The sequence below is a fragment of the Tachysurus fulvidraco genome, chromosome 22, assembly GCF_022655615.1.
Source record: "Tachysurus fulvidraco isolate hzauxx_2018 chromosome 22, HZAU_PFXX_2.0, whole genome shotgun sequence".
Classification (NCBI taxonomy): Eukaryota; Metazoa; Chordata; class Actinopteri; order Siluriformes; family Bagridae; genus Tachysurus; species Tachysurus fulvidraco.
In genome coordinates this window covers 2399383-2420887 of record NC_062539.1, presented here as the reverse complement: position 1 = coordinate 2420887, position 21505 = coordinate 2399383, and the positions used below count along the sequence as shown (strand labels likewise).

Genomic DNA, 21505 nt, shown 5'->3' with positions numbered 1-21505 from the left:
TGTAATTAAATTTCAGAAAAGTAAGGCTACTAACCAACAGCACTACGATGTATAACTTAATGTTTTGTTTAATTCGAATATTAAGTTTTGGAATGTTTTATGCCATACGGATGCACTGTATACGGGGTGGGGGCGGGGGGTGTCACACACCAATAGTTTGAGAACCACTGGTCTAGGCCTAGTCATATATAAAATATGTCTCCCATGCCTGCCTCGTGAACAGTTAAAGGTTTCCACCATTATGCAATAACAATGTGCAATAACTTTACATTTCATGGTTAACATCTCCATCCTAGTTCATCCCTGCATCTGCATTCTATTCTGTTCCATTCTGAAATCTATAGAACAACTGTACATACAATTATTTGTTTTTATTTATACATATGTCTGTGTACTGGAAGCGTATGTGACACTAAAAACAAACAAATAAATAAATAATAAGCACTTTGATTCTGTTTTATTGTCCACCTTTAGCTGGATTCAAGCACTAACAGGGACCCACGTCGCACTTTTCTGACGTAACACTTCCTGTTTGGGTTCCAACACAACAATCATGGCGGAATTAAACCGACAACTTCAGGAATATTTAGCTCAGTCAAAGAGCGGTGCGAAGACAATATCTCAGTCGAGCTCCAGCACCACTGTGAACGTTGATGAAGCCGACAGCGGTGCACCGGACAGCTGGTTCGGTCGGTGGTCGAGTCCGTTCTCGGGTCGTAGCGGATCTTCCACAGGCCCGAGCTCGAGCAGCGGGTTTTCCTGGCCGTGGTCTGCGGAGCCTGATCCGTGTCTTCCGGGCATGAGTCGGTCTCAGCGGCTGGTCGCATTCGGTGTGTGTATCTTGTTCTCGGCTCTGTGTTTCGGCCTGTCCGCTCTTTATGCGCCGCTGTTGTTACTGAAGGCGCGGAAATTCGCTCTGTTGTGGTCGCTCGGCTCGCTTTTTGCGCTGACCGGCGCCGCCATCCTCCGCGGTCCAAGCCGCATGATCGCCTCCCCGTCCTCGGGGGCCGTGATATACCTGTGCTCGCTGGGAGCGACGCTGTACGCCGCGCTGGGGCTCCACAGCACCATGCTCACGGCCCTCGGAGCCTTCGTGCAGATCGGCGCTATAGCAGCCTACGTACTGTCTCTGGTGCCCGGTGGCAGCGCAGGGATGCGGTTTGTCGGTGGAATGGCTGCATCGGCCATCAAAAGGACAGTGACCGGCAAAACCATGCCGATATGAGCACAAACTTTAGCACAAACCTCAGGACTAAACACTAATCGGTTTTAAATCTTCAGCTGCTCGGTGTATTAATGTGGTGTGCAGACCAACAGTGTTTCATCATCTTCGTGCAATGACGAGTTCCTGTATTAATCTGGATGAACTGGAAGCACATTCGGATCGTTCAGCTGTGAAAAGAGGACCGACGCAGCTCTTATGCACATCTAACAGTTTGTAAATAAAGTCATGGAGATTAACATTTGTTTAATGATTTGTCTGAGTGACCGATGAATGTAGTAGACAAGATGGAACACAATGCGGTCATCGTGGTGCAAACAATGAATGTTAAAATGAATTGTAAGGGTCTTCACCTCCAACTGCTTGAGCAGGCTGTGTGTAGATGTTCAGGAGTTTTCTTTATCTCCAACAGAATAACTTCTAGGTTTTGTGGGGCATGTAGCTATAGGAAAACAATCAGTGAGGGGGTGAGGTTTTGCAGTCGGATTGTTCCAACTATGGAAAACAGCACTGATACCATTTATACTTTTTAATTTGTGTATTATTCACTTAAAGCTGTGAGATTTTAGCTTAACAAGTTAGGTTCCTGGTTACACACACACACTCATTTTTCTTGAAAGCAACAAGACAGATAATCCAGCTTGTCATGTTACCAAGAAACCACAATCCCTAAAATCCTCTCATACTGTGCTGACACTGGAGGCTCTTTGCATTAACCTTTAAATAAACATCTCCAAACAAGCAGCTACATGATCTCAACAATTATTCCCAAAGTATAGTCAGTTTGGTTTATTGCCTGATGTTTGTATTCCTCATTTGTGCTTAAAATTATAAATAAAGTGAGTTAATATTTATTCACAACAAAGCAGCTAAGGACAGGATGGGGGGGGGGGTGTTCATGGCTAACAACGGGCCAGATGTTCTCTCACATCCTATGTTTTTAGATTTAATGAGAAACTATTGTATTAATTTACAAGTAGCCCCTCCACCCTCAAATATTTAAATATAAATACAGTATATGAAACCGTTTGAATCAATAGTGAAAATAGATTGGCATAAAATGTGAAAGAAAGGAAATGACAACTGATGTGATATAAATTTTGCACAAACTTCTATTGCCATCTCATACAAAATGCACAAAACAATAAGACAACCTGTTGACAAACTGTACATCATGAAAGAAAGTCAGCAGCCTCAGGCGTCAGCTGCTCAATGTTACACAATTCATTTCTGTATTTTCTTTTTTCAACATAAAATGAAACGATTCAAACGTGCCTCAGCTCGAAGCATGTCCGCCTGTCCTGTGTTTCGGGTGCTGGATTGGAAGTGTGCTCATGGTGCATGTTTTAAGCTTTAACATGAGCTGGAAAACTTCGAGCCAATCCAGTGAAGGTCACCATTGACGAGTGAGAACAGAACCACATGAGGATCCGACTCTATAGTGCACTGTGGAGTATTTGGGAAAGGATCACGTAAAAATCCCCAAAATGAAGTGAAAGGTGTGAGCTAGTTTCTCCTATCTGAAGTTAGATCAGCTTTCAGGTTCATTTATTGACTGCACAATATTCAGTCACAGCATGTAGGCTACAACCAGGCTCATGTTCCTATGATCAGCACGAAGAGCGTGAGCTGCTCTGTCCTCAGGACAAACTTGAGAAAATGCGCAGGTGGGCATTAATGCACCAGAGCTGACGGAGCAGATTTGCGGCTCTTTTGGTCCTTATTTTTAATCCACAGTGTCCGACCCGCTGTTTTTTGGGTGTAGCTCTGACTACCGTCCCCGGCCTCCTCTCAGTCCACGACCACCGCGAACCCACCCTCCTCTACCGCCCCTAGACGGAGGAGGACCGTAACCGACATCTTCACGTGGTGGAGGCCGACCTGAACAGAAAAGAGGGTTACTCTCGAAGTCTTAAGGGTTTTTCAAACATGTTTATATACAAACAAAATCCTGAGAACAGAAACAGGCTAGAGGTCTCACCTGCCCCTCGGTCATCAGCTCCGGGTGAGTCTAAGTCTCCGGTGCCAGGACCGTCATGCCAGGGACGTTTGCGAGGTGGAAGTGAGGCCATGTCCATGCCCTGTAGGGAAGAAGAGCGCTCCCTGCTGACCGCAGACGGACTGTCGTGCATGCTGTGGTCACCTCTCTGGCTGTCCCGATAGCCCTCGTGACCTGAACACACATACACAACACTGTCAGCATTATCCACTTCTTTTCCACAGTATTATGGGAAATTCAACTTCATGTTCAACATCACATTCACACTATCTGCCTACACCCTTCCACCCCAACTCTTTTTTTTTGTTCTACCTGCATCTCGCCCTCCCTCCCAACCCTCTTGGTTTCTTCCTCCTTCGTAGTGAGCCGCAAACTCATCAGGAGTTGGCAGAAGCCCCTTTCTTCCTACACCACCTATGAGATATGACATGTTCAAACTCATGCTGATTGGACCGAGTGTGTGTGCTCGCGTGTGTTTGTGGCTGAAAGGATTGCATGATTCGAGTCCAACCTCCACGCGGTGGTCCACTACGTGGCCTCCCTCTCCCACTGTTCCCCCAGTTTGGGCCAATCTCGTCCTGAGAGTCGAAGCTGTCGTCTCCACCGTACTCATCCTGGTAGCCTCCTCGGCCTCCACGTCCACTCATTCCTCCTCTCCTGAAACTAAACAAATTCCAGAGCTCATTACTTCACGTTTTTCTGCTCACATTGCCGTTGAATGTGATTCTTACTGAAGAGTGCACACAGGGCATAAGAATGTATTGGAATAATCTTTAATTGCATTATATTGTACTTACGAGTCGTCAGAATGTGGTGGTCGCCTCGGCATCTGCTCGTATCCGTCCATTGCGCCCTCGTACCCATCGTCATACCTGTAGGGACGCAATACTGTAAACAACTCGGCTGATCTAACTCGTGTAGGGTGAGGCATTATGAAAAATAACCCCAATGCATTATAGATGCCCAAATTCCCGAATAGGAATAAAGTTATGAGTGTATTTATTTGTTAACTGTGACACTTTTTCTTCCACAGGTCCTCAACCACAAAAATATGACTGACCTTTCATAGTCATCGTCATGAGAAGGGAACCTCTCCTGATTTTCCCACTGCCCACCAGAACCTCCTCGGTGGCCCCTGGGATCACCATGAAAGTCCTGTCCCGGTCTCCTCCAGCCCTCTTGGTACCCTCCGTCCTCCACCCAGTACTGAGAACCTCCGTCTGAGCCCTGGTGTTCAACCATGTGGTGGTTCAGAGGCCCTCGAGGTCCATCTACATAATGCAACAAACAGCGAAGAAACAAACTGATCTGATTTTTGTTTATTTATATATTTATTTCTCTCTCTGGCAGTGTTCTACAACAACATTTAAATAAAGTGGCTTCTCGAGCTTACCTTTGGCACCAGGACCGTGCATCATTGACTGTGGGCCAGAATTCTGTCCCTAGAAAGCAGACAGGGATTAAAACCAGAACCCTTAATTTAAAAGATTTTCGATTTTGGTTAAGGTCCAACTTTTACCTGGTTGTACTGCCCTCTGTTTCCCTCGCCCATGTGTGGCGGCTTGCCCTGCTGCATATACGTAGGAGGTCCCGGAGGCCCCTGCATGTTGTTTTGAGGCCCGTGCATCCCTCCAGGAGGCCCCATTCCATGCATGTTTCCCATGCCGTGATTTCGGGGTGGATGCCCCATCATTCCTCCTGTAGGAGGCCCCTGAGAACCCATCATGTTCCCATGAGGTGCTGGTCCGCGCATGTCCTGATGCATCATTCCCCCTTGGGGTGGCCCTTGACCCCGTGGTGGAGGTCCCATCATGCCTCCTGAAGGGGGTCCTGAAGGGATTGATCCTGGCGGGGGACCCTGCATTCCCCTGGGCCCTGGTGGCATGCCATGAGGCCCCATATTCCTGTGAGGTCCAGGGTGGCGGGGAGGTCCATGGAGATCCAGAGGTCCCATCATGCCCTGCGGAGGAGGACCCTGGTGAGGCAGAGGCCCTGGAGGTCCCATCTGACCCGGAGGGATGTAGGGGCCGGGCATGCCACCCTGACCCATCGGAGGCCCCATGCTAGGAGGCATCTGCTGAGATGGCATTGATTGAGGGAAGCCCTGAGGAGGTGCTGCCATGGGGCCACCTTGCCCAGGGAAAGATGGGATGGAGCCAGGTTGGCTTCCAGGTGGTGGCATGCTTTGATCCTGGAGTTGGGCCATTCGCTCAATCTTCAGATGCTGCACATGGAAATGCACTTTGTTTAATTCAACTTTGTCATTGTCACAGAACAGAGAATTCACTGAGATGACGAAAGGAAGCAAACAATTTAGTGGGATTCAGCAAACCTCTAATAGCATGGGGTTTGTGTACTGCAGCGCAGCCATCTCCTGCTCAATCTCAGCCTGAGTCTTCTTCTTGCCATCAACCTTGTCATCCTTCCTCTCTTTGGGTGGCTCTCCTGGAACCATAGTTGGCACCTTGTTCTCTGCCCAGGCCTAAGAAAATAGTTTAATCCTTCAGGTTGGTTCATACACATTTGTTTGCCTCTAGATACTGCATGATACATGCTTCTTATCACAGAAGATTTATTGTGGATTTCTATATTAATATTTAAACTGAAGGTAAAAAAAAAAAACTTGGACTTACTTGCTGGAACTGAGCAGGAATAGGTTTTGCATAAGGAACCTTCTTTGTTGGAGGTTTCTTCAGGTCCTTTTGCATCACCTCATCCATTCCCCAGTCCAGTCCAGGAATGCTCATCTCAGCCTCTGGTACGGTCTCTTTATCTGAGCGATGCATTAACGTAGGTTTTATGTTAGTGTCAAATAGCACAAATTGCAGGATTTTGAAATGTATAAAAATTCACTATGTCCCACTCACTGGTTTGTTCCTGCTCCATGGCTGCTTTCAGCTGCTCCGGGATCCCCATCCCAGGAATAGTGGCCAGATTGTTGGGCTCCATGTCATCTAAGAGGCAGAAAATGACACTCAGGAAAGAAAAAAAAAAAAGTGTAGAAGCTCGAGTCCCAGACTGTGTTGATCTACAATCACTCACCGTACTCGACTCCATCCTCTGACATTCCTGGTAGCAGATTCAGGTTGTAGCGATCGCGCATTTTGTCTCCCGGTCGATTCCGGGTCCAGAATTTGCTGAAGGTTATAAAACAGATTTGATGAATATTTAAAACACCACACAAATTCTCTAATCTCAAGATCATGAGCCTAATGCTAATGTTATTTACAGTCAGTTTGTTTAGCGTGTTGTGTTTTGAGCATGTTTTGTATTACATATATGCGGTTTAAATACATACCTGGTGTGGTCATTAGACCCTGAGCACAATATGTGACCAAGAGGATGCCAGGCTAAGCTCCAGATCATACCCTCATGGGCCATCTCCATCCCGCCTACCTCCTTCTCCACCCTGTCGACGGAATATTTTCTCAATGTTCACAGCAGGTGTTTTGTAACAAGCTGTGTTATTAATAAATTAATAAATGTGTGTGTGTGTGTGTGTGTGAGAGAGAGAGAGCAAGCAGCTTGTACCCTGCGTTCCAGAAGAGCAGAGAGCCATCAGAGCCTCCGCTTGCAAAAAGTCCCTCGTGGATCGGGTGCCAGGCGACAGCTACAACCAAAGCCCATGAACATCATCAGATACCACACAAACATGACATCAGCACAAACTCTGTGTTTCTCACTTTCTACCTGTAGCTTCCTTTTTGTGCCCCCTGAACACCTGCAGCTCTTCTTTCAGGTTGCGGATGTCGAACAGTTTGCATAAATGGTCTCGCGATGCTGTCAGCAGCCAGTTACCGTTCAGGTTCCACTTCACCTCCATTACTGTGTTTTTATGGGCGTGTCTGAAGAAGAGCACAAGATGGGTCATTTCAGGCTTTACTGCACTCTGAGAACATCAGATGTTTCCTTTCCATTATGTTTATATGCTCATTTGGATGAAACGTTTAGGCTTAAGGGTCTTGCTCAAGGGCTTGCTGGGATTTGAACTCACAAACCTCCCAATTTCACCATCCATCTGTTTAAAGGAGATCCTTATTTTTTTTATTTATTTATTAATTTATTTATTTATTTATTTATTTTTAAAAAATCTGAGCGATGTAGAGGTCTAGTGGTTAAGGTGTTGGTCTACCAATTGGAAGGTTGTAAGTCGATTCCAACGTCCACCCAGCTGCCACTGCTGGGCCCCTGTGCAAGGCCCTTAACCCTCAATTGCTCAGCTGTGTAAAACGAAATACAAATTTTAAAATCGCTCTAGATGAGGCCGTCTGCTAAATGCTGTTATATTATAAGCACAAACTGTGGGCATGGCCTAATAGTCTAAATCGTGTGCTTAATTTAAAACCCCCAATATTATAATGTCTTTTACTTAAGCAGGACTAAACGATGATGTAAGCTGAACCGAACTAATGTGTTCGATTAAAGGCAGGGTCTCCGATTTTTGAGAAATGCTTCGGAAATGCCATTATTCGTCGGGCTAAATAATAAACAAAAATCAAAACAAAAAAGAAAACAAACGTGTAGCCAATGAGCAGAAAGGGGCGTGTCTTGTCAATATGGGTGGAGAGAGTGTTCAGTGTGCGTGTGAGACATTAGCAGGAAGGAGCAGGAATTTGGCCACATATTCACAGGTTGGAGTTTCCCGAGTCAATAACTCCTGAGCTAAACGCTGTTACTACACAAATAACACCTCTTTTCTATCGTAGTAATGTAGAGAGGCAGCTACAACCGCGTTTTGTGTAGTAACAGTGTTTAGCTCAGGAGTTATTGACTCGGGAAACTCCGACCTGTGAATATGTGGCCGACTTTACTTAAGACGCCGAGGCGCTTTTTTCCTTCTCGATAGGTGAGTAACGTTGGTTTTGCTTTGTTACACAGAACTAATATATGCCTTTGTCCTTTACATGATTATGCTTGTGTGGCATTTTTGCTTGTTTGTTTATCTACAATCGTATTGTTCTTCCCTTCAGTTATGATAAAGACACGTTTCTTTCTGTTAGTCGCCTGGGTTACGTATGTATGTGTGGGCGGAGCTATCGATGCAGGGGTGGGACCCATTTGGGTTAGGGGCGTGTTTGTTTGGTGATTTCAAATGTCAGCATTGGCTTTCAAAAATCGGAGACCACACCTTTAAGCAGTCATACAGGTGCCATATTAACGGCTTTCGCTTGCTAGTTTACTTACTCACTCACTCACACGCTGGTGTTCAACCTCATAGAGGAATTTATATCTAATCACATGCAAACATTAAAACACTTTGAATCTGCACTGATACCTGCCATACAATTAACCCTTTAGTGTTCCAGAGGCAAACAAAGGGATTAACATTTCTCGCTAAAATGCATCCTGGGGAATAGACTCACAATGTCGCCAGACTCTGGCCAGTTTTTGGATCCCAGAACTTTATAGGCTGCTGGCTGTCTTTGCTGCCCGAGACGACCATGCCTTTGGTGGGATGCCAGTCCACACACTTGACGTCCGCTCCGTGACCTGGAAAGCAACGAGTAAGAGAATTCAATGTGAATGTTAAAAGATCTCATCCATGTTCAAGGCATTAATTCTACAGTATAGCGCATGTGTGTCTGACGGATGATGTAGATAACGAGCAACACCATTAAAAATAGCTTCACGGTTGTAACTCCGACTGTGAACTAAAATGAAATCACATCTTTTACTGTAGATTAAATTCCAAAATTAAAAACAATCAGCCTTTGTGACTAATTCGATACCCAGAGTCAGTCTCAGGCAAAAAAAAGGATAAATACAATGCGATATCGTACAAAAACAGCGAGTTAAAGTTTTTTTGTTTAAGATTAAAATAGCTGTGGTTTGTATAAGTCATGGGGATTTATTCTGTTCTCTAGTACTGTTTTTGTGACGTTTGGATATTCAGAGTTATTTTAAAAAGATTATGGTAAGTAAAATGCTCAAATTTATTATTATTATTTTTTTTACTGCTATCAAGGAAAGAATGAGCAGCATCGTGTCGTCATGTCTAATCCTAAGCGATGGGAAGGGCTTATAGTTTCCGGTACGATGTGACATTTCCCATGACTTCCGGTGTGCAGCGTGCTGCAGAAATATTTCACCAGGGCAGAGGAAGCGTTTGAGCCAAAGTCCAAAGGGTTAATTATGCATTCATCCGCAACCAACCTACCAAAGTTAATGACTGTTCATTAAAAGGTTCATTAAAGTTAATAAACAAAACAAAACATTGCTCTATAATTCAAACCATTAATGAGAACTGGATCGACTGGTTCCGTGAAGGTATAGAAAATAAAACAAGATAAAAATTACATTTACGGCATTTAGCAGACACCCTTATCCAGAGTGACTTACAACTAACTGAGCAACTGAGGTTTAAGGGCCTTGCTCAGAGCCCAGCAATGGCAGCTTGGTGGACCTGGGGTTCGAACCCATGACCTTACGATCAGTAGCCCAACACCTTAACCACTACCACATCCCACATAAAAAAAAAATCATACAGCCTAAAATAAATAAAAGATGGCTTTTACTGTAGGAAAGCAGGTAACAAGATCTTTATTAAAAAAAAGCTCTGTGGAAATCTTTAAAAAAAAAACAACAAAAAAAAAAACACATCTGAACTAATAGAATTCGGTGAAAACCTCTAGAAACCTGCCGATTATTTGGAAATGATTTCAATAAAAGAATTACGTGGTTTTTTTTTTTTTACACCGTTACAATTCTGTATGACCGACAAAAGGATATGTACGAATAGAAAATCTGGAACTCTAAAGCGACGCAACTTTGCGGAATTGTGTAGACAGATCGGATTCTGTACGACCGACAAAAACGTTACGACCCGATAGAACCGCGTCTGTTCTTATTTCACAAAGGGTCGGTTTTGTGAGTGCAGGTCCCCCCCCCCCGTCGATCAAGCAGAAGTCACACCTGATTCCACCTTTTTAAAATCGGCTGATGGTTCTCAGAATACCAATAGAAAGACTCAGAATTTTGTAAAACAATAACATTTTGTGAAATTGACCCCCACCCCTACAATTCAAAACAAAAGTAAATCGGTATAAATCTCTAAATAGAACAAAAAATAAAATAAATAGAATATATAAATAGAAATATAAATGTTTTTCAAATCAGAAAAAAAAACACACAAATTGTGAGAGATTGTGATTACTGTAGTGTAATATCTGTAAGTCACCATTCAGACTGAGGAGGAGTGTGTGTGTGCGTGTGTGTGTGTAATGACGCATAGCAATGACCTGTTCCTGTTAGACATGTTCAGGAGCCATGTTAGTGGTGCCCTGAGAGGACAGACAGGTACGTGGTGTCGGTGATGACGGATTGTTCTAGATCATTTCGACAGAAATCCCAGCTCTTCAAGGACAAAAGTATCAAGTCCAAAAAAACAAACAAACAAAAAAAACCTAATATCCATGATCCTAATGAACTGTTTCTCTGGGGTCCGTCTATCAGTACCGGCTGCACTTCTGAGGTGAAAGTGTCATCTCTAAAATAATATGATCATCGGGTGGCTTCATCAGCGACCCGTGTAAAAAACGCCCCAAACCCCTTTCTCTTCTTTTCTCCTTTAAAAGCTGTACGCTGTTTATATACGTCGGACGAAAAGCTCAAACAAAATCTCACCGGTAAAATGGCTGAATCATTTAAAACACTATTAAATACGAGATGAAAAATAATGTCTTAAGATCTGTACGCACCCTAACGTACCGTCGAATCCGTACCGGTCCCAGCGATGAGCTTTATTTAATTAATAATCGGGAACATCGTTGTGTCGAATTGCAGGCTATACAAACACAGGGATGTTACGAGTATAATTAACGTAGTAGAATTATATTAGTACGATATAATTACTGGAAATTCGGAGCCCAAACCATCACACTGCTTGTGTTTTGGTTCCATTTCAGTTTCGTATGCACCTTGGACACGAGTTTAATCATGACTTCTACAAAACACTGATAACCAACAGCTCCAGTTGTGTTAATGTGGACAATTCAATACGTGATGTTTATTAAAGAGCAAATGTAAAAAATTAAGGGAACCTCCTTTATTTTTCTTACAGCATCCTAAAGTTCAACCAAAGTATCAGAAATTGAGACGGACTTCGAATGCGTTTAGAAATGGAGTTGACGTGAAAGAACGAGCTGAGAGAAAGATGAGAAACCTGCAGATGTGGATATAAATATAAAATATAAACAGTATTACTGTGACCCAGAACGAGAGGTTAAGCAGCTGGTTTGATGGGGATGATGTGGTTGGGTTTATGGGACAGAGCAGGTTTTGTTCTCTAGTTTAGACTGAATGGGTTCTCTCTTTTACCCATTAGGTCCCACTTCTTGGTTTTGAAGGCTAAGACAGTCATTTTCCTCATCAGGGCTTTGATTGGCTATTATCACAAAATTCAAATAAATAAATAAATAAAATCTGCATGAGAAATGTTCATTGAGAGTTGTAGGCTTAATCTTCTGTGAGCAAAATTATTGGAGAAAAATAATAATAAATAAATCCATTTAGTTTGACAGATGCCAACAAGCTAAAACATTACTAAGGTGAAACATATAAAGGGGCGGAGCCTCCGCAGCGTCTAAGCGTCGTAGAGTTCAGAGTGGTTTGCCTTTTAAATTTCCTGATGAAAAATTAAAATACTATTTGGTGATGATGTCAACATCGATGCCCGAGTCTAGTTCTTCTTGTTACTTGTGTATGCTTTTAAAAACCCTAAAAACATATCTTAGCATTCCTGGCAGGATGCTACTGAAGAGCAACCATTTCATACACGTGGCCTTTTGACCTTAAGCCCGTTTGGATCCGGCCCAACATTTAAAGCCCCGTGTCGGGTTCCGACAAGAATTCTGAATAAATCCTATTTCATATAAAAACGTTTATAAAACGCTCTTTAGATGGATTTCGAAGTAGGTTCCGGCGTATTCTGCTGTTAAACTGCAAAAGCATCAAAAACATTTCTTTCTTTGCTTCGTGCCGCAGACTGGCGAATTCGTTTAACGGGAAAGATCGTCAAATCACAGAGGGGTATTTAACTTCAGGAGAGCTACAAAGTCAATAATGCGCTCTGAAATAAAAAAATCCAAATGACTTAAAAAAAAAAAAGAAAAAAAAAAGAAAAGAGAAGAAAAACACTGGATGAAGAAGCAGCGAGCGTCAAATCCGACAGACGGCTGAGGATTTCTGGGTTGTGCTGCGTGTTACATGAACAAAAGGCCCCTCACAAACATCAACAGCTACCATCACGTCTCATGGATGTTAAATGTAATTATACATGAGTGAGTAAATAAATAAATAAAAGGTTGTCTGTTGAGTAAAAACCCCCATGTCCTGGCATGCTGTTATTGGAGAATCATCACACCGGCCTGTTGTTCATTATTTTACTAGAACTCACTCCTGGGGGAATCATTAATAACTTAAAGTGACAGGACTATAGAAGACTAATGGAACATAAAAGATCATGTTTTCTTTGTGTTGCCTTTCAGAGGACACAAAAGCCGCGGTTTTTATTCACTGGAAAACAGATTGAAGTATAAATCTAACATTTATTCCAACACTTCTCCTTTCATCTACTTGCTTCCTGCTCAGTTCTTAATCTGATTTTTTTTATTCATCTTAAAATGTAGGTTTTTTTTTTAGGACCTTTCTCTTACAAAAGAAAAGTGGTGGCGAACACCTAACTTTCCCCCATGTGATTTCACTTGAACAAAAAAATCTTCAGCGCATTGAGAGAAGGATCACTTTATGAAACCATTAAAAGCTTACTGAGAGGTGATGAGGTGTAGAAGTGTGTGAATGGAGTGCAAAAACACACATATCCCTTTCTTTTCTTTTTAATTCCCTGACGGTGTTTGTGCCTTCAGGTCGGTCATAAACGTACCTCTTAAGATTCTTTCTTCGTGGCAGCGCAGAAAGTCCCAGATGCGCACAGTTCCGTCATCGGAGCAAGTGGCAAATTTATTATCCGTAGGAGAGAAACTGAAGACATAGCAGGAAAAGAATCAATAATGAAGGATAACATAGCAGCTCTAAGTGGGATTGAGACACTCCCAGGTTTCTGTGGTTATGAGGGGTGGGGTAAGGGTAGGATAGAGAAGGTGTTCCTGTAGTAAGTGTGTACAAGTGAATCGAATACTTCAAGATCTGTTTCTCAAGATGCTTCAACCTCATCGAAGTGTCCATCTACACCGTCACTACAGAGGCCGTGTACCAAATCCACAACTACAGCATTAAGGAAGCAGGGAAACCGAGTGTTTACATTATACACACACACACCATTTAAAAATGGTACACGTTTGCTTGGTTGAGTTCTTGTTGTGTTACAGTACGCAGGGATCTGTTTTACTCTTGGTTCCCTGTTCAGGATGCAAAGGATCTCACTGCTGACTGACAGGAAGCCACACTGACCGCTGGCTCTTCTCCTTTCTCGATCCTGTTCTCAGATATGTGATCATGACTAGCGTACACAAACGGTTCCTCCAGATTTGGGAAGCTAGGATTTACAGCGACAGCACTGTTAAGTCTAGCAGGCGCCTACTTCTTCCCCTGGTCGTCCGGTGCGATCGCCAAGTGGCCGTAATCTCACTTCAATGATTTCTGCTGGCATGCAAACGTTCATGTTTTATACACTCAGCCCTTTCGCCTACAGTGAATCTACTTGTACGCACCAAGGAATTTTAATTTACAGCCTTGCTGTGTTCTCCAAGTAGCAGAGGAACAGAAATCACAAACGCTAAAGCTATAAGCGCGATGTCGACACGTCTGGGGTTTTGTAAAAATAGCGAGAAACAGCACATCGGCTAGCGCAAACAGCGGAGGAGAACGAGATGACTAAACTTCCACATTAGGTTTCCTGTTTAACTACGGGGTCGGTATAAACGAGGATGTGTGGTTGGCTCTGCGTCCTTTTGCAGTCCATTTTTATTATGCTGCTGTTCTTATTAAAAAACAAAAACAAACTGATTTAATTTAACCTATGAACTCATGAACTCTGAATCCGCTCCCACACTCTGGACAAACACTCCTCCTGATCAAAAGCAAACATTAGTTTATCCCAAATCAATGAATAAAAATGTAAGCACAGGAGACTTCAGTGCACCAGATGAACAAAATCTCCCTCAGAAAGCAAGCAAAGTTTTCCCTCTGCTCATCCAACACAGGCTGAATCTCCACAAAGCAAAAGGGACACCAGCGAACGTGTGTGAAGTGACAGCAAGAAGGGACAGAATTACTAAACGTGGCTTATAACTCTTGAAACCGAAGAGTGAAAATGTGAAGAAGAAAGAAAAAAAAAAGGGGGGGGGGGGGGGAAGGAGGGGGGGGGGGGTTTAAGGATGACCAATTTTTATTTGACCTGAAAGTGTAACAGGTGTAGGAGCAGTGGGAGGTCACGCTGTGGTGCGAGCTTTACAAATGATAATCGTTCCCAGATGAGAGTAGGGATATCTGTCGTCTTTATTCTAACCATCTTTATTTGGTTGAATCTTTATTTAAAAAAATTCCAGAATTCAATCTTTATTCAAAACTAAATATGTCATGGTGAGTGAGCATGGCACACGCTGGCGCCGGCCGACATTCCCGGTGAGTGTAGCGGTGAGGTGGACCGTGTAGCACCGTAAAACCCTCCACAATAAACCACTTTGTCCCTGTGTTTCTCACCGTGTCTACTCTGTGGTTGTAATAACCTTAGCATAAAGATAAAAGTAAAGTCTTTATTTAAAATGTGGAAAAATAGGAAAAACCTTTTCTGTACATTGTGATTATTATGTAGAGAAGAATCCAGGATACAGAACTTATGAGCCACAGGTGACAAATCAATGCAGTGTTGCGACAGCACACACATACACGTGTCAATAATCAAGAACATCAACATGGAGCAGCACAGGGAGAAGTAGAGAAGGACGGAGGACCCCGAGGGGTGCCTCCTATACACGCCTCTTGGGTTAACTACAGAAAAGGGTAGATTGGGTATAGACCTGGCCTCTCTAATCGCCTCCTTGTGCGCCTGGAACATCTTGACGTTGTTCATGTTGGACTGCCAGTACTTCACGTAGCCGCCGTGGTCGGCGGTCAGCATCCACATGTCGTTGTGAGACCACGTCATGGCTCGTACCGGACTGTCGTGAGCCTGTAAGGACGACAACCGTCATACACCATGAGTCCTGGGTCGGAATATTACCGGGGATTAGAGCACGATTTATCTGAGGACTTACCTGTAAAATGGTCTCAAAGTTAAAGGTGAGGCCGTTCCACAGCGTGAACTCCCCGCTCGAGGCACCGGTTACGAGTCGCCTGCCTTCGGGGGTCCACTGTTTAGAAACGAATAATAGAAAGGCACAGAGATGAGTATAAACATTTCATTTCAAAGGCAGCAGTATTCCAATTCATGTCATATACCACATTAACACTATTTACAGTACTTAAGGGTGCAACAATGCACTGTAGCGTTTAGTACGTTCTGTTGCAGCAGACGAGGAGGAGGCTGAACACTGGGGTTCATAGCGCAGACGTAATACAGCTATACTGGGCACAGGACTGAGACGATCGTGAACAGCTGCTACTTTGGCATCGCCTCTTACACAAACATGACATGGGCACTGAAGGAAACTTACCCTGACTACAAACACTGGACATTTCACTTTATTTGTGGACGTTCTGACGAACTTCGTGGTGACTGCGTTCATAGGGTTATTAAGCATACCGATGGGAGGGACGAGCTGCAGAGACACACACAGACACACACACAAGATAAGAAAACTAGCCTGATATTCCAAAAGCCTGAAAACAAGTCAACACACTCACATCATTAAAGCAGCCTGCATCCGGTTGGACAGCACGCAAATCCCGATGATCCCGCTGCCACACACGATTCTGTCAGTAAAAGTGTAAATGTTAGTCAATCTACCAAATATAGTTTAAATTAAAAAGGAACGTTGGGTAAAAAAAAAAAAAGATCAAGGTTGTATGAAGGTGGGATTTTTCTGATCTAAAGGTTTCTGGTTATTTTCCCCAGTAGCCATGAATTAAGAGTTTTTGATGCTACCTCGAGGTATCTAATGACGGATGGGTTGTAATCGATGGTCTTGCGGTTCACGGCTTTCCTCATGCGCTTTCCGTCGAAGGTGAGCTGCTGCATGGCCTGCTGCTGCGCAAAGTCCGGCCTCTTGTAGAAGAGCTGCCGAGGCGCCTGGTGCTGGAAGCGAGGCATGTGGAAAAAACGTGGCGGGGAGCCGATGTCCGTCGCCATGATGGTGAGTCTTCAGCTACACCTGTGGACGAGTGAGGATGAAGGTTATAAGAAGGGTTCTGTCTCCAAATAAGAAGCAATGCCTTCAAACCAAATTTGGAAATTAGAAAAGTCCAGTTTTGTAAACCTTTGCAACTGGGTTTGAACTCGAAGAAAAACTTGCAACGGAATGCAGCGTTTGACTTAATCTCATAACTCATCATTCTCCAAATAGAAAAGGGGGAAGAAAAAAAAAAAAAGCACACAGATTTAAAAGAGTTTCCTTTGAATAAGTAAAACTCACAGAAAGAGACGTTTATTAATTCGATAAGCACGAAAGCACAATTTGCTGTTCTGACTACAAAAAACTGATAGATTGATTGTTTAATGAAAAATGTAGCTTCCCACATAGGAGTGACGTCAAACATATTGTATGCAAGTACCTCAACACCGTACATAAGGAGTCAAAGAGTTCATCAGCGAACACACATCAATACACACATCCTCCAGGTTATGATTAGCAAAGAATCGACACTCTCGGATATCTCAAGAGTGTCGCGGTAATCAACCGTCTCATCCTCTAACTTCTCTAACACTGCTAACACTTCTGCACAATAAAACAACCACAACACAACACGCACTTCGTACTCAGTGCTCTAAAACATACGAGGCGGTGAAACGACGAAAAAGTTCGCACATTTTCATTGTCATTCGAAACGATCAGGATCGGACAACGGCATATATAAAAAAAAAAAAAAAAAAAAATACAACACACTGTTAGAACGTTCATGAAAACTGTAATAATGATAATGAGGTAACAGGAGCACAAACATCTCTTTCTGTACCTTACACTCAATTCATCTCGGATGCATAAAGCGAGGACAAAGTTATCATTACGACAACAGATTAAATGCTTCTCTCTCTCTTCCCCCCCCCGTGATGTCCCACATTTATAAATCACCCTGCTGCAGTCCACCAGCAACACGAGTCATACAATAGAGATCCTCCAGAATACTATTTATGGAACTTTCAGAACATATAAAATGTGCGGTTTCTAAAAATTCACCCAACTGTGTTACATTTAACCCGAGTGAGTTGAGATTTGCTTAGTTTCCCTAACAAAGATAATCCAGGCTTGTGATATCAAGGTGATTAACATAAACGTTCAACAATTTCCTTTTTTATTCATCAGAAATGAAACAATCTGTATTAAAGGATTAAATAACGGTCCTCGCTCCTGATTGGCTGAGAACTTTTCTCCAAATCCAGTAAGGATTACGCAACACTTTACCACATGACTTGATTTAAATCTCCTGAACATTGACCAATGACTTGAAGCCATCAACTTCATCGCTATTTACATTAATTACATTTAAAATCAGTTTATTATACAAATATAAACAAGTTCATGAGGATTAAAACACGACCTTTACAATGGCTGGAGAATTAAACGTACAGAAAAATAAGGAACCTGGCGAAGTTTCTGGAATAAAAATGAAGGCAGTGTTATTTAAAGGAGATCATTATGACATCTCACACACGCACACACAGTTGTGCGGCTGCTAATCAGGTTCCGGACAACGAGCTTGTTTCACTACTTTATCGCTTCTTAACATTTTCAGCACAATATTTCATTTCATGGATGGAGAAAAATGAAAGCTGCTTTCTGGATCATGATGACAAATGAACAGAAACATTCAGGCTACTTGAGGAGAAAAACTCCACAGCTCATGGCAGGAAAGATGCCTCCCTTAAAAAAAAAATAAAAAACTGCATATGAACTTTGCTGTATTTTCCTGAATGTATACAAATCTTCCACGTTTACATCTTTATCCAGGAGCTAACCTCATTTTATTCTGTGATAGAAAAATGAACACAGTACAGAGAAGCCCACAACAGAGGTGCTTGATTTATGAATGGGGCCGAGAAAGAGCAGCTCACGGTTTCATTTGATTCAATCCATAAGGTTTTGTGTGCTAATGTTTTTAAATGTAACTGAGTCACATTCAGATGAGTCATGTTTAAATGAAACGTGTACATTAATCCTTTTCACTCTCCTGATGTTCTGCACTAGCATCTTTCCCCATCCATGTACGCACCCTAAACAAACAAGCCCTGCGTCTCAGCCTCTTGCCTTGAAACCTACTGAGGTTCTTCTGGAGTTTCTAGATTAGCAGATACTTTGGGTTTAAGATCAGAGGGTTTTGTTTCTTCTTTCCAATTTGAGTCTCAGATCATGATGACTATCAGGGTGACAGCAGGAAACGTTTTAAGCAAACTGAGCATGTACTAGCTTTTCAGCTCGCTTTACCGCTGGTTCTGCATGCACCAAGTATAAACCAGGCTGGGTTTCACATCGGGCCGCATCACCAACCAGGCATGGATCGTTTTCCCATAACACTTTACAGAAGTCCTAATCTCCTTTCTCCTGATCACAACTACATTTTTCTGTGTGTTTGGCATAAGGACATGTTCTAGAGGCAGCAAAATGGTCGAAACTCCACATCCTGGATGACTTCATTCACTTTTTCTTTGATCGGCGACCCAAACTGAAACAGCTCCATGTCAGAGACAGACATGAGTGTAAGAAGGAGGCACAAGGCATGAGATTTTTTCACAATACATTTACATTGTGAGAAAAGTTTTTTGTTATGTTGAGATCATAAGAAAGAAAAATATAAAATAGCAAATGGCCTCTTAGGAGAATTTGAAGTGAGGGCTATAACTTTGGGTTTGAGTTGCACATATTTAACATACCCATGTTACAATAGGCCTACATATATATACATATACATACATATATATATATATATATATATATCACACACACACACATATATATATATATATATATATATTATTGACTATATTATAAAGCTGATATTTGGGTTGGAATAATGTTAAAGCTTAGGTTTGCAGAAAACTTATCATTTATCCAAAACATTCAAGAAATGCAGCAGCACCGTGTAAATATAATCATTCACATGTCTGTACTTTTGAGAGACACCAAAAGCTGGAACCAAATTCCTTGTGTGTCAACACCCTGGGGCCAATAAACCTGATTCTGATTCTGAGATAAATCAGGTGAGGGCATTCTTACATCAACTGTTTTTGCATACCATAGGTTCAAATAGAATGAATGTGTTTCTTTTAAAATACAATGGGGATCATTTAAAAGATTACAGTTCTTAATTAAAAAAAAAATAGATAAAAAAATAAAAAGGTCAGAGTGCAGAACTCAAAACCCCAGGCATTTATTTTAACTGAGATTAATGAAAAAAAATGTTCTTTATTCAATATAATCAACATTAAGTGAATTAGCCTTTCTAATGAATATCTGATAAACTGAAAAATGAATCTGTTTCCACAAACTATAAAATATTAAGGGAAAGAAAACAGTAATAAATCGTCATCCTGTGAAAGTATGTGGCACATCAAGACAAACCAGATTAATCTCACATCGCATTGAAAAAAATAAATAAATAAACCAACTGTTTCAAAAATCTGATGGACTACAGCAGATTGTGATGGAATACCTGCTGATACAGGGGGATTTACACTACACTGCCCTAGTGGGAAATGTGATTTCTGAGCTTGATGCAGCGGTGCTTTAGTCTTTTAGTCTGTCCAACTCACGGACCTCTTCACTTACACACAAATCTGCCTCTAAACATTTTTCCTTGTGTATGAGATCTCTGAACTTTATTTTGCCCTACTAATAAGCAGTGGACACTAACTTATGAGTAATAATAATAAAAAAAGAAAAGTTAATAATTTAAACTGGACCATCCGAATAACAGCGATATTAGGGATATGTGATGTGTGTGTATACATCTGTAGATATTTGTGGTGTTAGGCCAGACTAAATCAGAAATATGTTCCTAAAAATACACAAAGCAAACTATATTTACATGTGGTGAGATTCTCTCTCTCTCTGACTAGCATCCTATTTGCTTTTGGATAATTAGCAAGGCAGGAAACTAGCCTTGTCACTTAAATACATACAGTACTTAAATACGAGGATTTATTTAATTTGACAACGAAATCAGACATTTCTATTAATAGTAACAACAATAATAATGGAAATAAAATAACCAACGGTTGAGAACTAGCAAAGAAAACCTGCCAACTAAATCACGTATACAACTCATACTGCAATGTATTTTATATTAAACATCTATATAAAAAGGTCTCTGGAGTGTTGTGTAGCTAATGGCTAATGAAATGTGTATGCTAGCTAGCGTCATGAGCCAAAGTAGAGACCTGTTTAAAACCGTATAGGATCAAAATAGTCTCTTTATATCTTTATTGTGCAGTTCAACGTAGTTATATAGATTTAAACGTTTATAATTAGTTATAAAACAGCTTTAAATAGATGTTTTTTTTTTTTAGAGAACTCGAGCAAAGCGCGCGCGCGTGCTCTCGAACACACACAATACTAGCTAGCTAACAGTTGCTAAGTTACCTTGCTAGATCCCACAAGCCCTTAAGGACGAAACGTATTCCTACAAATCTACAATGAGCACAAAACCGTTTCGGGGAAAAATAAAACAGGTTAAAACGGACATTTTTTTTATTCCCTACAGGTTGGACCCGCTTTCCTCTCACATAGCGTTAAGGTTTAAATGGCGCCCCGGTCACAGAGTCATTGTTTATTTTTTTTTTTTATCATGTTCTTGAGAACTCACCGCGAATATATCCAGTGCTGACTGAGTCTATAAAGCTATTTTTTTTATTCACGACTCTTCTGTATTCTCTTAACGAAAATACAATACCAAAAAAACATCCCAAGCGTGCAATCAGATTGTCAACATGCACCGCAAATCACTCGCGGCCGCCATCTTCAACACCGTTTCCCCCACCTCCAGTGCGCCTTCGTCTTGTTGATCTGGGCTTACGTGATGGCGTCATTACGCAACCAGAGAGTCAGGAGCGTCGGGACGACTTGAGTTGGCGTGATGACGTCATCGCTCAGTTTATTTGTTTGTTTTCTAAGACGTAAAGATTCGTTTATCAGTTTATTTCTCTTTATTTTTAGCTGTAAAACTACTTGAAACCC

General features: G+C 42.0%; 2 protein-coding genes across 3 annotated transcripts; one reads left to right on the top strand and one right to left on the bottom strand.

Moving 5' to 3' along the window:
• Positions 1-370: 370 nt before the first annotated feature.
• Positions 371-1461, top strand: sft2d3 (SFT2 domain containing 3). Its single transcript, XM_027158173.2, has one exon. The coding sequence runs from the start codon at positions 554-556 to the stop codon at positions 1223-1225; it is 672 nt and encodes a 223-aa protein (XP_027013974.1). The 5' UTR covers positions 371-553; the 3' UTR covers positions 1226-1461.
• Positions 1462-2311: 850 nt separating this feature from the next.
• On the bottom strand, positions 2312-21352 carry wdr33 (WD repeat domain 33). 2 transcript variants are annotated; one of them, XM_027158170.2, is made up of 23 exons: positions 21135-21352; positions 16264-16489; positions 16023-16091; positions 15833-15937; positions 15434-15529; positions 15197-15348; positions 13102-13199; positions 8585-8711; positions 6912-7066; positions 6753-6831; positions 6520-6630; positions 6264-6358; positions 6089-6175; positions 5855-5994; positions 5554-5703; positions 4741-5445; positions 4615-4663; positions 4282-4492; positions 4019-4093; positions 3733-3884; positions 3534-3635; positions 3204-3395; positions 2312-3103 (listed from the first exon to the last, which is right to left on the bottom strand). In XM_027158170.2, the coding sequence occupies exons 2-23, from the start codon at positions 16465-16467 to the stop codon at positions 2994-2996; spliced, it is 3264 nt and encodes a 1087-aa protein (XP_027013971.1). In that variant the 5' UTR covers positions 16468-16489; positions 21135-21352; the 3' UTR covers positions 2312-2993. The 2 variants fall into 2 exon arrangements, with proteins under 2 accessions (XP_027013971.1, XP_047662094.1); XM_047806138.1 differs by lacking the exon at positions 3534-3635 and having other exon boundaries at positions 21135-21351.
• Positions 21353-21505: the final 153 nt, after the last annotated feature.

What these genes read in the sequence shown, in the direction of transcription:
- sft2d3 (XM_027158173.2), top strand. Translation starts at nt 554, where the DNA reads ATGGCGGAATTAAACCGACAACTTCAGGAATATTTAGCTCAGTCAAAG.
- wdr33 (XM_027158170.2), bottom strand. Translation starts at nt 16,467, where the DNA reads ATGGCGACGGACATCGGCTCCCCGCCACGTTTTTTCCACATGCCTCGC. An exon ending in ATGCAGGCTGCTTTAATGAT is followed by an intron (nt 15,938 to 16,022) that starts GTGAGTGTGTTG and finishes GTGTCTCTGCAG; the next exon opens with CTCGTCCCTCCCATCGGTAT. An exon ending in CAAACCCCATGCTATTAGAG is followed by an intron (nt 5,446 to 5,553) that starts GTTTGCTGAATC and finishes TTCCATGTGCAG; the next exon opens with CATCTGAAGATTGAGCGAAT.